The 16,294-nt window shown below is 40.5% G+C and overlaps 1 protein-coding gene across 1 annotated transcript in view; it reads left to right on the forward strand.

The window, feature by feature from the left end:
* Positions 1 to 16,294, forward strand: part of CUL5 (cullin 5) — a 95,601-nt gene that overhangs the window by 74,396 nt on the left and 4,911 nt on the right. Inside the window, 7 exon segments of the mRNA XM_072821830.1 lie at positions 3,279 to 3,411; positions 4,219 to 4,350; positions 10,333 to 10,456; positions 11,908 to 12,083; positions 12,624 to 12,785; positions 13,540 to 13,658; positions 14,213 to 14,336. Of these exon segments, the coding sequence (XP_072677931.1) occupies positions 3,279 to 3,411; positions 4,219 to 4,350; positions 10,333 to 10,456; positions 11,908 to 12,083; positions 12,624 to 12,785; positions 13,540 to 13,658; positions 14,213 to 14,336 (970 nt within the window).

Genomic DNA, 16,294 nt, shown 5'->3' on the forward strand with positions numbered 1-16,294 from the left:
TAGGATTATTAAGTACAGTGTTGAATGAAAGTAGTTAGAGTGGGCATCCCTGCCCTTTTTGTCAAGTTTGGTGAGGGGGGGACCTTTAATATTTTATCACTAAGTACAAAGTTAGCAGAGGGCTTTTCATAGATATCCTTAATTAGATTGCTTTTTATCCCAGCTTGTTAAAAGTTTTGATAATGAATGGCCGTTGACTTGCATTATATGCTTTTTCTGAGTATATAGCCAAGAGAAACAAAAATGTACACCCACTCAAAAATTTGTACACAAATGTTTGTAGCAGCATTATTCTTAATAGCTCCCCCAAAAGGAAAAATCCCAAATGCCTATTGTCTAATGAATGGGTAAGCAAAATGTGGTATATTCATGCAATGCTATATTATCCAGCCATAAAACAACATGAAATTCTATTACATGCTTCAATATGAATGAAACCCTGGGAATATGCTAAGTAAAATCAACTATATACAAAAGGACACATTTTGTATCTTTCTACTTATATGAGATATCTAGGATAGGCAAATTCATTGATATAAAAAACAAAATAGACATCAGCTGGGGGTGAGGGGAGTAGGAGTTTATTGTTTAATGGGTGTAGGGTTTTTGTTTAGGATAGTGAAAAAGCTCTGCACACAGATATTTGGTAATATTTGCAAAACATTATGAATATACTTAATGCCACTGTAAACTTAAAAATAGTTAAAATGGTAAAATTTTACCACAATAAAAAAGGAATGAACTACCAGTATATGTTATGATATGATGAATCTTAAGAACATCATGCTAAGGAAAAGAAGTCGGTCACAAAAGACCACATATTGTATGATTCCCTTTATTGAGATGTTCAGAATAAGGAAATCCATAAAGGCAGAAGGTAGATTACTTGTAGCCAGGCACTGGCAGGGAGGGATAGCTGGAGAATGACATTTGACTGCTAATGCGTACAGGGTTTCTTTTGGGGATCATGAAAATGTTTCAAAACTTCATTATGATGGTTGCACAAGTCTGTAGGTATACTTTAAAAACATTGAATTGTGTTAATGGACATAAATCATATGTGAATTATATCTTAGTAATAATAAATAAGAAAATAAGAAATAGTAACAAATAATACATATTAATAGACAAATAGGTGGAAATTGTTAACTGGGGAAAGCCAGAATATCTGTAGCAAGATGTAATTGGAATCACAGAGAACAGAAAAGGGGGACACAGCAGTATTTGAAGAGGGATTGACCAGAAATTTTCAAAATTATTGCAAGATGGCAACTCTTAGATTCAGGCATCTCTTTGAATCTCAAGCAGGATAAACGCAGATGAAACCATTCCCAAGTATGTCACAATGAAACAGCTAAAAACTGCAAACAAACAAGGCTTTAAAACAGCCACCAAAAAGGAAATGACACTACCTTCAAAGAAACGTTGATGAACTAACTACTTTTCAGCAGAGTGAATTGGAGGAAGGAAGATAAATAGAGCACTACCCTTAACTTAGGGCAGTAGTTACTGCAGGAGCCGAGCTTTGTAACAGTGCCAATAGATTGGAAGAGATAGAGGGGTTCTTGAGAAGTAAGTTAGTGGTCTTCAGCTTGGATGCAGAAAACCTTCCTGAAGTCTGCCAGTGTGGATGCTGGTCCTCTGCCTCTAGTCTGCCTCCTCTATGCTGAAGCCGTTGGTGGAAGCTATCATTATGATCTGCCCTTTCCACTTCTTCCCACCATTAATCTTCCCTGCTTTACAAAGAAAAGCACACCTCTCTCTATTCTTACTGTGGTGTGTTGCCTCAAAACATGAAAAGCCTCCAAGCTGCATAAGAAAGGAATATTTTGAAACATTGGGATTGAGGTCAGAAAATGAATTTCTAATAATTAGGTACCAGATCCTTTTGGAGGTCACATGATTTCCCAATTCTTGGCTTTCCACCCAATTGATAGTTACTTTGATGCATTACTAAAAATAACCCCTTTTTGTTAGATCTGTATGTATTTTTTAAGCAAATTACTCAGGAGGTTCTCAACGAGTTGAGTAACATCAGAAAAGCTTTTTTCCGGGCACCTGGGTTGCTCAGTGGTTGGAGCGTCTGCCTATGGCTCAGGTTGTGATCCCAGGATCCTGGGATCGAGTCCTGCATCATGCTCCCTGCAGGGCTTCTCCCTCTGCCTATGTCTCTGCCTCTCTCTCTGTGTTTCATGAATAAATAAAATCCTTAAAAAGAAAAAAAAAAAAGCTTTGCAGTCTGATCTACTTACTTACCTGAATAAGATTCTTCAGGGCTAGACATACAGTTATAAAGAGTAGAAGTAAAATTGGTTGTAATTTCTGGATTCATTAAGTAGGAGGGAAAAAAGTTTTGGTAAGTTGTGTACTTAAAATAATGTGAATAGCTCAATTCTGGGAAAATAACACTTAAATTTTATATACACAAATTCTAAAATGTTGGATTTAAATTTATTCACATTGTAGTTTAGAGAAGCAGGATAAAGAATATATGCAAGACTTTCAACCATAAAAGTACACTGGTTTTTAAATTTTGTTGGCAAAATAAAATAGAGATACGAGTTCTTCATTGTTTAAGAAAAGTTTGTGTACAGTTTTCTAAAATGAGTGATGGGGGATCCCTGGGTGGCTCAACAGTTTAGCGCCTGCTTTTGGCTCAGGGCGTGATCCTGGAGTCGAGTCCCAGGATCGAGTCTCACATCAGTCTCTGCATGAAGCCTGCTTCTCCCTCTGCCTGTGTCTCTGACTCTCTCTCTCTGTGTCTCTCATGAATAAATAAGTAAAATCTTTTAAAAAAATAAAAATTAAAAAATAAAATCGGTGACGGGTATCACATCACTGTGATGTAGGTTATGTGGGTTACATTCCAGAGAGCAAAGGAACAGTTTTTTCTTGACATACTAATGAAAAGTTTTAAATGTTAACTTATAAAATGCAAGGACTTACAGTTTTTTCAAAAGTATTTAGCAAGTAAGTACCTGAATAAAAATTGTAAAGATCATTGACAAGGCCACTAGAGTGGGCAGGGCATTGCCTGGCCACAGAATATCTGGCCCACAGAATATCTGTGGGCCTCACTCCCAGGGTCCTGCAGGTTCAGCATCAGGAACCTGAGAGAAAGTGTCTCCTTCAGCTGTGCACCCTCATCGTCTGTTCATCGTTCTTTTAGCGCTCATCACTGCATTTATACAAAAGAAATTTGTGAAAAATCTGCTTTAGAAAAAAATATGTGCAGATATCAGTCAGTTTTCATCAACTGCTTTGAATTTGTTTTTTAGGGTGGGGTTAAAAACTCAGCCTGAATCAAAATGCCCTGAGCTGCTTGCCAACTACTGTGACATGTTGCTAAGAAAAACCCCATTAAGCAAAAAACTAACATCTGAAGAGATTGAAGCAAAGCTTAAAGAAGTGGTATGTATTTTTTTTTCTTAAGTTTCACAAATTGTAATTACGTTACTGGGAATTTGTGTGGTGCTGAAGAGACTTTCTGTGAGCGCGGTTCATGTTGTGGAATGTTGTGGAATTTGATAGTGTAAGAGCTCTCCAGGCCAGTTATTTCTCTTCTTGGAAATTTTTATTTTGTAGCTTCTAGAAAAGGGAAATAGTGTTTAATTCTTTCCCTTGCTTGATTCTTTTAAAGGTATTCAATGCTGGCTCCCATTAAAGGACAAAGAAGGGGAAATGACAGTAGAGAGTCTGGAAGTTTGTCACTTCTTTCTTTGTGAGAGCTAGATATAGATAACTTGGAATGAGTGAGTGTAGTTAGTACCTTGCATTTCTGTCTCCTGGGTGTTAGCGTAATATGCTATAAGCCCAGGAATGCAAAGAGGAAAAAGATAAAGAAGTAAAGATAGAAAAGATAGACAAAAGGCTTAGAAGATTAGTGTCAGATCACAGTGAGAAGGCTATGGAGAAGAGAAATTTTGGGAATAACCCTTAATTTTCATGTAAAGTTTTATTACATTATTTATTAAATCCATAAAATTAATGTTTATAGGAACTAAAAGGTGATTTGATTACAGTCTCAAATGTGCTAACTTTTAAAGTAGTAAAGTAGGATATTGGGGCGAGTCATTTTTCAGAGTTGGGTGGTTCAGCAGGCTTCTAATTCTGTAGGCTTCGGTAAATTTTGGGATTTTAACATTGGGGTTATGGAAAGGTCTCAGAGAGATGGCCAAGAATATGCATGAATTGAAAGTAGCATTGTTTTCTGTGCAGCTGTTGGTACTTAAATACGTACAAAATAAGGATGTTTTTATGAGATACCACAAAGCTCATTTGACACGACGTCTTATATTAGACATCTCTGCTGATAGTGAAATCGAAGAGAATATGGTAGAGTGGCTAAGAGTAAGTACATTTTTTAATACTTGTTTTCCTTAATATAGCACATGATTCTTATGTGTTCTTCAATAATACATTTTGGTGATACTAGTGTCAAAGAAGTAGGGGACGTTTTATAAGAACATGGCATCAAGAATACGAAATAAAGTGATATTTAATAAAGTATATTTTCTTAATAAAGACTTTTAATGAAACACCCTTGCTATTGCTTTTCTTCTGATATATTTCCGCTTCCATTTGAACTGGCCTTATTAAATGGGCTGTGGATAGATAATTGCATTAAGGTGTTTTTAGTACCAAATGCTTAAGGGTGCTTGTAAATAAAGACCTTTATGTAGCTAAAAGAACCAGTACATAAAAGATGATGGCTTATTTATTAAATAATCAGTGCTAATTGATTATGACTAGATTCTCATATCTATTTTAAGTCTGCTCCTGTCAGTTCACTTTAATGGGATTTGAGTTATATTAAAATGTCTTTAAAAAAATAAAATGAATGTGTTTTATTTATATGATGTTAAGATACATAATATTATATTCATATATAAGATCATATATGTAGTTATATGTGCTCTATATGTCTTTCATTTATATATATTTCAAAATACACATAGATTGCTCTGATTTGTAGGATAGTATAGGATAGTAAAAATAACTCTGCAAACTGACAGTGTGCAACATGATCTTAATGCTAACAGTCAGTGGGAAAAATTGTTTTGTAACTGAGAAATTTCTAAAACATTAAGAACTCACACATGGGAAGAAAATTGTAAAATGAGTATTTAGGACACTGTAATTCAAAGGATAGAATCTTTTAGAACTAAAGTACTATTTCTTTGTAAAAACCTGAGGTAGTTAGAAAAATATTTGCAATTCATATGTCCAGTATTGTATCTAGAATACATAAAGAACTCTTTTTTTTTTTTTTTTGGATCCCAGACGAGCTTTATTGCAAGCACCCTCGGGCGAGGTTCCATGACACGCGTTGAGGGGGGGAGGAGTGAGTCGGGGAAGTCACACTGGGAAGGAATTGGTGATGTTCTTTTATTGGGTCAGGGTAGGGCCCTGGCTTGTGCCCAAAAAAGGCGAGGCATGTGGTGGTTAGTGAGCATGGGGCGGGGGGAAGTGTGTCGGATCATCGCCAAGGCATGGGTCCGAGTTCATATCTGTAAGGTACGTAGTGCTCAGGGCACACGGGGCGAGGAGTAGATGATTGGCACTTCCCAAATGGAAGTGTCGGTCTCCCGATGGTGCCCAGAAGGCCCATTGTGAGGGTGGCAAGAAAGTCTGTCATCTTAGAGAGGGTTGGTGGAAGGTCCACCATTTCGGTGCCCCGACTTCCCAGCTGGCCCATCATTCTGGCCTCTTTTATATACTGGTGTCAGGGGGCGTTGACTTTGCTCTGGCTACTTCCTGCAGGCAGTGGGGTGCCGTCGTAGAGGCCATCGGAAGTGGGCAGGCGGCAATAGGGCTGTAGGAGGAGTTGGTTAACTGATATTCTGGTCATTTGTCCCAGGCGCTCTTGTACATAACGTGTAAGGCAGGGACCGATTAAGATTAACAGGAGGAGTATATAGAGGGGCCCTGCCAAGGGGAGAGGCTAGGTCACCCAGGCTTGAGGCTTTAAGCCCCAAATAGAGTCATCTTGACACCTTGCTCGGATCTGATCTCTGAGCTCCTTGACTTTGGAGGTGACTATGCCCTACTGGTTGACATAATAGCATCACTCCTTGTTCAGGTACAGGCATGGTCCCCCTTTTTCGGCGGTGAGGAGGTCCAGGGCCCGTCGGTTCTGCAGGGTGACGGCAGCTAAGCTGGTGACTTGAGTCTGTAGGGCGGTGAGGGAGTTGGCTATACATTCCATGTCTTCATTGAGTGCCTGGGAGAGCTCGTAATAGAAGTTAATGGAGGTTCCCAGTCTCGCCCCCCAGTTGCCCCCCCAGTTGTTAGTCCTGCCCCTATTAAGAAGGGGAGAAAAACAGCCGTTTTTCTCGAGGGGTAGGGGTAGGGAATACTTGAGACGAGAGTTGTTCAGAGGAATAGATGCCTGTGGTCAGAGATGGAAGGATCAGAGCGCAGTTTAAAGAGTCATTGGCAGTTAAGCAACAAGAATCCTGTGGGGCAGGAGAGAAAGATTCCCGAGGGGGCGCAGTGGGGGAGAGTGGAGATATTGCTGGTGGTATGACGGGTGGAGGAGATGGGGTTCAGGATCGGTATGGGAGCACCGATAGATCCAATGTGGACCGTTTTATTGGAGAAATTGGGTATAGGCCAGGATTAGGAATCGGGATCCCGATGATGTTAGTGAGGGAAGAAAAAGGAAAGCAGATCCAGCAATCTTGTCCTCCAGAAACATTTTTCCAGAGGTTGTAACTGGAATTTAGGAGGGTTAGGGTGAGCGGTTTGGTGGAGGGTGCTCCCCGTGAGGAGTCGAGATGGATCCCTTTATATTCGGGTTGTGCTTGTACAGGAGTTGCCGTACTCTCTGGAGGGAGTGGTTGCGGGAGGCCTGGTCCTGGACCCCTCCCCCATCAGAGAGTCCTATTTGGGCCAAATAGGTCCAGCAGACTTTTCCAGATTTGGGGTACTTAGTGCAGGGGGATCGAAAGGTTTGAGACAGCTCAGAGGTCCAAAAGGTCCTTCCCGGGGCATAGGGCGACGTGCAGAGGGTTGGCGTTTTTCCCTGGTAGCAAGATTTTGGCATAGAGGTATAAGCCGAGAAGTAGCGCGAGGTACCCGAGCCCCTCATGCAGTCACATGACTCCGCCTGCATCGGGGGGCTCAGGAGGAGTATTAGGAGGAGACTTAACCAAGCGGAGCTTGGTGGGGCCCACCATCTGGGAGGCCCATTTACTGTCGGCGGGGGCCTGTTTAAGGTTGTTGATGTGTACCCGTGGCTGGTGGCCCAGGAATTTAGCCACAATTGGGGTAGTGAGGATGACGGTGTGGGGTCCCGTCCACCGCGTTTGCAAGGGGCCGGGGCTGCTACTCCTGTGGAGAACCTGGTCACCTGGGAGCAGTTTCTGGGGAGGAATCTCATCATCCTCAAGGTCGTTCGGGGCCGGGGTGAGTGAGTCAGCATGAGCTCTCAGGAGGGCCCGATGCCTGCGGATGGTAAGGGATGTGTAGTTGCCAGGAGATGTTGAGACTTTCAGCCACTTGCCGGGTTATGCTGGATATGAAGGCGGGCCCGTTGTCCGACTGGAGGGTTCGAGGCAGCCCCAAACGGGGAATGATGTGTTCGTAAGGACGGTGGCCACGACGTCTGCCGTCTCACGGGCGTGGGATAAGCTTCTATCCAACCACGACAGGTCCCTAAGGAAGCCTCGAGGTGGGCAGCGGGGGTTGAGGTCCGTAGGAGGAGGAGGGAGCCTCTGTGCCGGGCAAGGGCTCAACCTCCTCTCGGATTTCCGCACATGTTGAGTTTCCCTCGCCAGTGATGCTTAGGCCGCAGAGTTGCTGTAGGTCAGTAAAAATAACCAGCATCAGAATATTCCAGCTTCCACGGCTGCTACCTGTAGCTTTCAACCTGCGCGGCAAGCTCCGGCCGCCGCGGCCCTGCTCGCGTCCGACACCCGGGCCACCCCGAGCCCTCCGGAGCCGCCGGCCTGGGGAGCAGAGCACAAGGTCGGCGGGGGGCGGGGGGTCCTCCGGGCGGCCCCTCGTGGCGCCTATGCCTCACGCGGCCCCTGGACGGGCTGAGCCGCCCGCCCCCCCGGGGCTGCCGAGGGCTGCTCTCACATAAAGAACTCTTACAACTCAACAGTAAAAAGACTCCTGAGTTTAAAATGGGTGAAATATTAAAATAGACATTTCTTTCCAGGAGATATTTACATGGCCAATGCATGTATCAAAGGTGTTGGACATCATTAGTCATTAGGGAAACGCAAATCAAAACCACAGTGAGAGGGACACCTGGGTGGCTTAGTGCTTGGGCGTCTGCCTTCAGCTCAAGGCGTGATCCTGGAGTATGAGGATCGAGTCCCACATCAAGCTCCCCATGGGGAGCCTGCTTCTCTCTCTGCCTATGTCTCTGTCCCTCTCTCTCTCTCTCTCTCTTTCTCTCTCTCTCTCTGTCTCTCATGAATAAATAAATAATATCTTTAAAAAAAAAACCACAGTGAGATAACTTACTTTATTCCTGCTTTCCTCCCATTCTCCTTTACTCTCACTGTGGTGGCTAAAAAGAAAAAGAAAACAAGTGTGGCAGGGAGAGGAGAAATTGATCATGTAGCCACCAGGGAAAACAATTTGGCAGTTCTTAGAAGTTAGACATAGAATCAACCCAGCAGGGGATCCCTGGGTGGCTCAGCGGTTTAGCACCTGCCTTTGGCCCAGGGTGCGATCCTGGAGTCCCGGGATCGAGTCCCACGTCAGGCTCCTGGCATGGAGCCTGCTTCTCCCTCCTCCTGTGTCTCTGCCTCTCTCTCTCTCTATGTCTATCCTAAATAATAAATAAATAAATATTTAAAAAAAAAAAAAAAAGAATCAACCCAGCAATTCTCCTCCTAAGTAATTCTTCTCAAGAGAAATGAACCTTGTCTGTGAATGTTTACAGCAGCATTATTAATAAGAGCCACAAAGTGAAAACAACCCAAATTGTCAATCAGCTGGTGAAGGGATGAACAAAATATGGTTTAATCATATAATGGGATATTTAGTAGTCAAGAGAAAAGCAGTGCTGACACACGCTACAACATGAGTAAACTTTGAAAATATGTTAAGTGGAAGAATTTAGTGGAAGAATTTACAAAAGACCACGTAGTATATGATTCCACTAAAACAAAATGTTCACAATGGCCAGTCCACAGAGACTCTGTAAATACACCAAAACCTACTTAATTGTATACTTTGAAAGAGTGAGTGTTATGGTAGATGAGTTGTATCTCAGGAAGACTGTCCTGTACATGAAGAGTAGTTTGACAAGCCCTGGCCTTCTCGTCTTGTGACTTAGAATTCGGTGTCAGCATCTTCCCTGTGCCTTGGGAGAGTTGTGATACTCTCTGTCAGTTTGGGTCGTCGGCTTCCAGCCTGTTGTTTTTTGAGCTCTCAGTGTTGTGAAAGTTTTTGCTGGTGTTGCTTCTTCTAGGGCTTCTTGATTGTTTTTGTTTTGTTACTACTCATTTCTCACTTATGTTTGTTGTTTTTTAAAGACTTTTTATTTATTCATGAGAGACACAGAGAGGCAGAGGGAGAAGAAGGCTTCCTGCAAGGAGCCTGATGTGGGACTTGATCTCGGACTCTGGGATCACACTCTGAGTCGAAGGCAGATGCTCAACCGCTGAGCCATCCAGGCGTCCTGTTTTCTCACTTATATTGATAATTTACCTTCAGTAAACTTACCTTAGATAATTTGCCTTAAGTTCCTATTCCTGTATATTTAGAGTCTTCATTGTTGACAGTATCAACATTACAACCTCAATGTGCCGTTTATGTTCTATTAGATTATTTTCATTTCCAGCTTTATTTTTATTTCCTTCATATGCTTTTATTATCGTCATTTGCCACTTAGGCCTCTTGATTATCCATTTTTATAAAATGTTAAGTGGATTTATCACTGGAAGGCAAGGATGCTACAAAACTGTATGTTTTGCTTTCTGTGGATAAACTGAATAAACAGATAACTAACAGATCTTGAAAAAAGTGTTATGACTGGTCACTGATGAGAAGTAGATTTTGTACTTTATACATTCCTCACATTTCATATTTGGTGATAACTGAGAGTTAACTTGTGTTGTTGAGGGATTGGTATTATTGAACTACGCTGCAGTGACTGATTGATGTCTACTGGAATCATGCAGAGAAAGCTGGGGTGACCTTGTTTAGTTTTTAAGAATCAAATTTAATAGTATAGAATATAAATATTCTAATAAATAAAAGGGGAATGATTTTATATTAAGGCATCTGAGACTTAGTTTTCCATTAAAAGCTAATAGTATATCAGATTATATTATTGTTCATTACCTCTTTTGTCTTTGCTTTTCATAGGAAGTTGGTATGCCAGCAGATTATGTAAACAAGCTTGCTAGAATGTTTCAGGACATAAAAGTATCTGAAGATTTGAACCAAGCTTTTAAGGAAATGCACAAAAATAATAAATTGGCTTTACCAGGTATTGTTTTATAATTATGTGTGTGTGTATATAACCTTTTTAAAGAAAATATCTTTATTTTCCAATATATTAAAAATGAGCCATAGCAGTAACAGATACAAAGATGTTACAGAGTCCACATTCCTTGAAGACATCCAGCAAAACAGAATTTAACAGAATTTAGATTTGCTAATCCTTCTTATGTGTATATTTTTTATTATTATTTTATTTTTTGAGATTTATTTATTTATTTGAGAGAGAGAACATGAGCAAGAAGGGCAGAGGGAGAGGGAGAGAGACCCTCAAACAGACTCTGCACTGCGCACAGATCCCAACATGGGGCGCAATTTTATGACCCTGAGATCATGACCTGACCTGAAACCAAGAGTTGGATGCTCAGTTGCCTGTGCTTTACATGTTTCAGATCCAGCCACATGAAGAGACTAAATTGCTTCTTTTTTAAGATTTTATCTTTATTTATTTATGTATTGTATTTATTCTTAATTTTTAAGAATATTTGGCAGGTAGACCGAGAGGGAGGAGCAGACTAGACACCTCCCCACCCCCACCCCCCACTGAGCAGAGAGCCTGACATGGGGCTGGATCTGGATCCTAGGGCCCCAGGATCATGACCTGAGCTGAAGGCAGATGCTTATCGGACTGAGCCACCCAGATACCCCAGTTTGTTTATTTTTTTAAGTAGGCTCTATATCCAGCATGGAGCCCACTAGGGGGCTTGAACCCACAACCTTGAGATCAAGACCTGAGCTGAGGGATGCCTGGGTGGCTCAGCGATTCAGTGTCTGTCTTCAGTTCAGGGTATGATCCTGGAGTCCCGGGATTGAGTCCTACATCGGGCTCCCTGCATGGAGCCTGCTTCTCCCTCTACCTATGTCTCTGCCTCTCTCTCTCTCTGTGTCTCTCATGAGTAAATAAATAAAATCTAAAAAAAAAAAAAAGACCTGAGCTCTGAGACCCAAGAGTCAAATGCTTAACTGACTGAAAACTACCCTCCCCCCCTTTTTAAGTTTTATTTTTATTTAAGTAATATCTATAGCCAATGTGGGGTTCAGACTCAATGACCCAGAGATCAGGAGTCACATACTCCCCTGACTGAGCCAGCCAGGTGCCCCTCTGATCCTTAATTTTTTTTTTTTTAGGGACGCGTGGGTGGCTCAGTGGAGAGTCTGCCTTTGGCTCAGGGAGTGATCCTGGAGTCCCAGGGTCGAATCCCACATCGGGCTCCCTGCATGGAGCCTGCTTCTCCCTCTGCCTATGTCTCTGCCTCTCTGTCTCTCATGAATAAAAAAATCTTTAAAAAAATAATTTTTTTTAAAAGGACTCTTCTAGCAAAATCCTTTAGGGTTTTATTTTTCACCAAAGCTTACCCAGTATGTACATATTTATATCTTTTTAATTTTATCCATTTTCAAGATTGGTTACTTCATATTTTCTGATATTCTTGCCTGTAGCTGATTCAGTTAATATAAAAATTCTGAATGCTGGTGCCTGGTCAAGGAGCTCTGAGAAAGTCTTTGTCTCACTTCCTACTGAACTGGAGGATTTGATACCTGAAGTAGAAGAATTCTACAAAAAAAATCACAGTGGTAGAAAATTACATTGGCATCATCTCATGTCAAATGGAATTGTAAGTAGATGGTGTGTTAGTTCTGCTGTTGTTTTAACTGAAAGTACCAGGACTCTAAATATGATTTGCTTAAACGAGAGAGATCTTTCTTTGTCTCACAGGTCAAGTGTGAACAGATCTACTGGATCCAGTCCTTGGAGTTGTAGGGACGTGGGCTTCTGGTTGTATCAGCTAGGGTATTGCTTTTGTCTGCAGATCCAATACGATCCCCTCTGTGGCTCTTTTCCAGCCCAACAGGAAGGGAAAGATGAGAATGTACTACTTCAGGAGCAACTTGTAGAAGGTTCCCCATCATTTCCACTCGCATCTCATTGGACAGAACTGGTCACATGACCACATTTTGCCCCCGGGAGAGCTGGGATTTGAACCTTTATTCTGGGTAGTCATTAAGGTTTGCTAAAATTTTGATTACCACATAAGGATGGATATTGGTAGACAGCTAGCAGTCTTTTTCATGTTTATCTCATGTGAGGGATAGTATACTAGAGAGATGGTAATCCTGAAGAGAGTCTCATCTTTATATTATTTTGTCTGTTACAGATAACATTTAAGAATGAAGTAGGTCAATACGACTTGGAGGTAACAACGTTTCAGCTGGCTGTGTTGTTTGCATGGAACCAAAGACCTAGAGAGAAAATCAGCTTTGAAAATCTAAAACTTGCAACTGAACTCCCTGATGCTGAGCTTAGAAGGACTTTATGGGTTTGTTTTATGTTCTGTTTTTTTTTAAGTTGTATCCAGTCACAAGGCAGAAAATATTTGATGGCTTGCTTATAATTTATGAATTCATAACACTCTGAAAATGACTTTTAACCAAGAAAAATACACTAGTGAGGGATTAATGCACCAATGAGGTATTCATGGTAAAAAAGAAATTGAAAATAAGCAAGTTACCAAGATGTGAAAGACAAAAAAGAAAAAAAGTAGAGAAAGATTGAGTTAATGTTTAAACATTACCTGTGAGGAGTGTGACCACAGATCTCATACTGAGGATGTGTTCAAAGATTTTATGATGACCAAAAATGTGAGAATTAGGAAACTTTGGTCCTTTTGAAGGCTTATAAAATGTACTTGTTAGTCTCCTGCTTTAGCTACATTTTACCCCCATTCTGCAGACTTCTTGAAAGTTCCAGAATAATAATTTTCTAGAGGGAAGTGGCTGGTGTGTAAACAGCAAGTTGGGTTTGCTGTAATGGCATATAAACCATCCCTCTGGTGTCTTGTCTTAACTGTAAAGAGACATTTATTGCTTCCTTTCTCGTAACCACGTCTTCTCTCCTTGATCTTTTCTCATGATACATGTACATTCTTTTATTCATTGAGCTACCAAATAAAAGTTGAATTATGATTTTTGTGCTCATAATTTGTTCTCACCTCTTTTCGTCATGTTGGAGAATTGGTCTTCATACTCCATAACGTTTCTAGATGTTAATCATTTTCTCTTTATTCTTCATAGTCTTTAGTAGCTTTCCCAAAGCTCAAGCGGCAAGTTTTATTGTATGAACCTCAAGTCAACTCCCCCAAAGACTTTACGGAAGGCACCCTCTTCTCAGTGAACCAGGAGTTCAGTCTAATGTAAGGTCAACATTGGTTGATGTAAAATAAAAATACCTTGTTTGAATTTTGGTATTTTATTGTTAGCACAGTATTTTCCTTACATTATATTTAAAACATCACTCTATGGTTATGCCATTTAGTTATTTATTAAACATAATAATGAACTGGAGATGCTTACTTCTTTACTTTTTTGTCCAGGTTACATTTATTGTGTGATTATATTGCACTCTAAAGAGGCTTTATTCCCCTAAAATCCACTTAGATAATGCTGAATAATAGTCTATATATCTTCAGCTATCTAAGCACTTTCATGGCAGTATAAATTATATTAGTTGTTATTACAGGAGTATTGTCACCCATACGTTAACAACTGAGCCTTTGTTGTGTTCAGGGGAAATTATATGGTTCATTTTAAATAAAGCTGTATGTCAATTATTTGTTACTTTTCCTTTCAATAGTTCTGGGTCGTAATCTTTAGAATATTTCTAAATCTTTTTTCTCAGACATTGTTGCTATAATATGATGTTAAAAGGCCTTCTACTGTAAAATATTTGATTCAATGTTTTTTATAGAAAAAATGCAAAAGTTCAGAAAAGGGGTAAAATCAACTTGATTGGACGCTTGCAGCTCACTACAGAAAGGATGAGAGAAGAAGAGAATGAAGGAATAGTTCAACTAAGAATACTTAGAACCCAGGTTTGTTCTAAGACAGAATGTGTATATATATTTTTTAATTTGTTTTTTACCTTCAATTTTTTTTTTTTTATTTAAAAGCATGTAGGTATTCAAACTATGATGAAGAGCTAATTTTCATTTTACTGAAATTTAAGAATTGCATTGCTGGCATTCTCTCAGTTGCTGAAAGCGAGGTCTGTACACCATGGTAGCCTCTGGTAGATTCCATTGGTTGGGCAGAACCTTGGCATCAAGCTGTATCTTCCTTTGATTACAACTGACTGTGTGTCCACAATAACTGACAATTCTAAGACTGAAGTATTTAAATTTTTGCTTAATTTTAAGACTTATAAGTCCATTGTAATGTGAAATTAGGGAATATTTTTTTAAACTGTTTTTTAAGTTTTATTTATTTATTTATTTTTAGCAATCCACACCCAGTATAGGGCTCGATCTCATGACCGACCCCAAGATCAAGAATCTCATGTGCCTCTGATTGAGCCAGCCTGACACCTCTACTTTTAAAAACAGTTTAAAGCTAGGATTGTGGTCCCTTTTGACGTGAGAAAGAACACCTATTGCAACTGATGTGTGACCATATTAACTTTAGAAGTATTCTTATTAAAACTAAGTTCTCACTTTCACTGTTTTTATTTAATATTATTTGAAACTGTGGCCAATTCAATAAAAAGTATAAAACAAGTGAGAAGAAAAGATTAAAATTTTTTATTACTTCTAGAGCATAGAGTATGATAAAGTAGAAAAAGATGGATGAAAACCAGTTTCTTTTCTATTTAGCAATAAATAAATTTTAAAAACTTAAGAGAAAGGGGCACCAACCTGGCTCATTTGGTTGAGTGTCTAAACTCTTGATTTTGGCTCAAGTCATGATCTCAGGGTTGTGAGATCAAGCCCCACCTTGGGCTCTGCATTCAGCATGGGGTCTGCTTCTCCCTGTCCCTCTGCTCCTCCTGCTCGTGCTCTCTCTCACACTTACTCTATCTCAAATAAACAAACAAACAAACAAACAAATAAAGTTTAAAAAGAATAAATAAATGAGAGTGTTTGAGATCCTTAAAAAAAAGATTAAGGTGTTGGTGGAACTCCCTTTGTGAACTATGAACACTTACTAAAATATCTACAAAAATAAAACAGTATAATGGGCACATGAGTTGAAAATAACTCAGAATTGAACCTACTCTATATGTATAGACAAACTTTGGAATGAAGGAAATAATTTCCATGGACCCTGCAAAAGGGAATGGATTATTCAATAAGATTCGGGGGAGTTTTTTGTTTGGGGTGAAAAATCAGGATACGGTCCTAGTTTCTGGCTACACCAGGATAAATCCCCGATGGATTAGTGTTGAGCAGTTATAGTCATTTTACAGGATATGCAGAGGAAATTTAATTTTTTTACATTGTCTTAAACTGGATAACTGTGTCCAGGCTAGTAAGGCAGCCTGTCCCTTTAGGTCGTGCTCAGCCTTGCTTGTTTCCCCTGATCTTCCTCCAGCCATCCCTGCTCAGATGCATCTGGGTGGATCGAGGGTGAGAGGAACTCACTGGACCTCATAGTGACAGTGAAGGGATCATCCTGTTGTCATGACAATGTCCTGGGTCCTTGCTTTTTGGTGGGATGCTGTATCTGTCACCTGTGGGACTGACTTCCTGTTGCTGTCTCCTGCTGATGTCTTAGCAGATGAGCTCTGGTTCATTCTTTTTCCAGTTGGTAAGGACTACAGGGGCTCTTCCCTGCTCTGACTGCCTGTCCTCTGTTCTTACTGAGCTCTTCAACTCTCCAAGACCCTGCCACATCTCCCATGTGGCCCCTTGGTCCACTTGGCACCCTGTCACTGTCATGTCCTGCGGGATTACCGTTGCCCAGCACTTAAGGCCTATGGGGGTCTGTGAGCTCGACACCCTGTCTGCATCATGTGGGAACTGAGAAGGTGCAGGAGTGCGTGTTCTAGGCATCT

Source organism: Canis lupus, chromosome 3 (assembly GCF_048164855.1).
Source record: "Canis lupus baileyi chromosome 3, mCanLup2.hap1, whole genome shotgun sequence".
Lineage (NCBI taxonomy): Eukaryota > Metazoa > Chordata > Mammalia > Carnivora > Canidae > Canis > Canis lupus.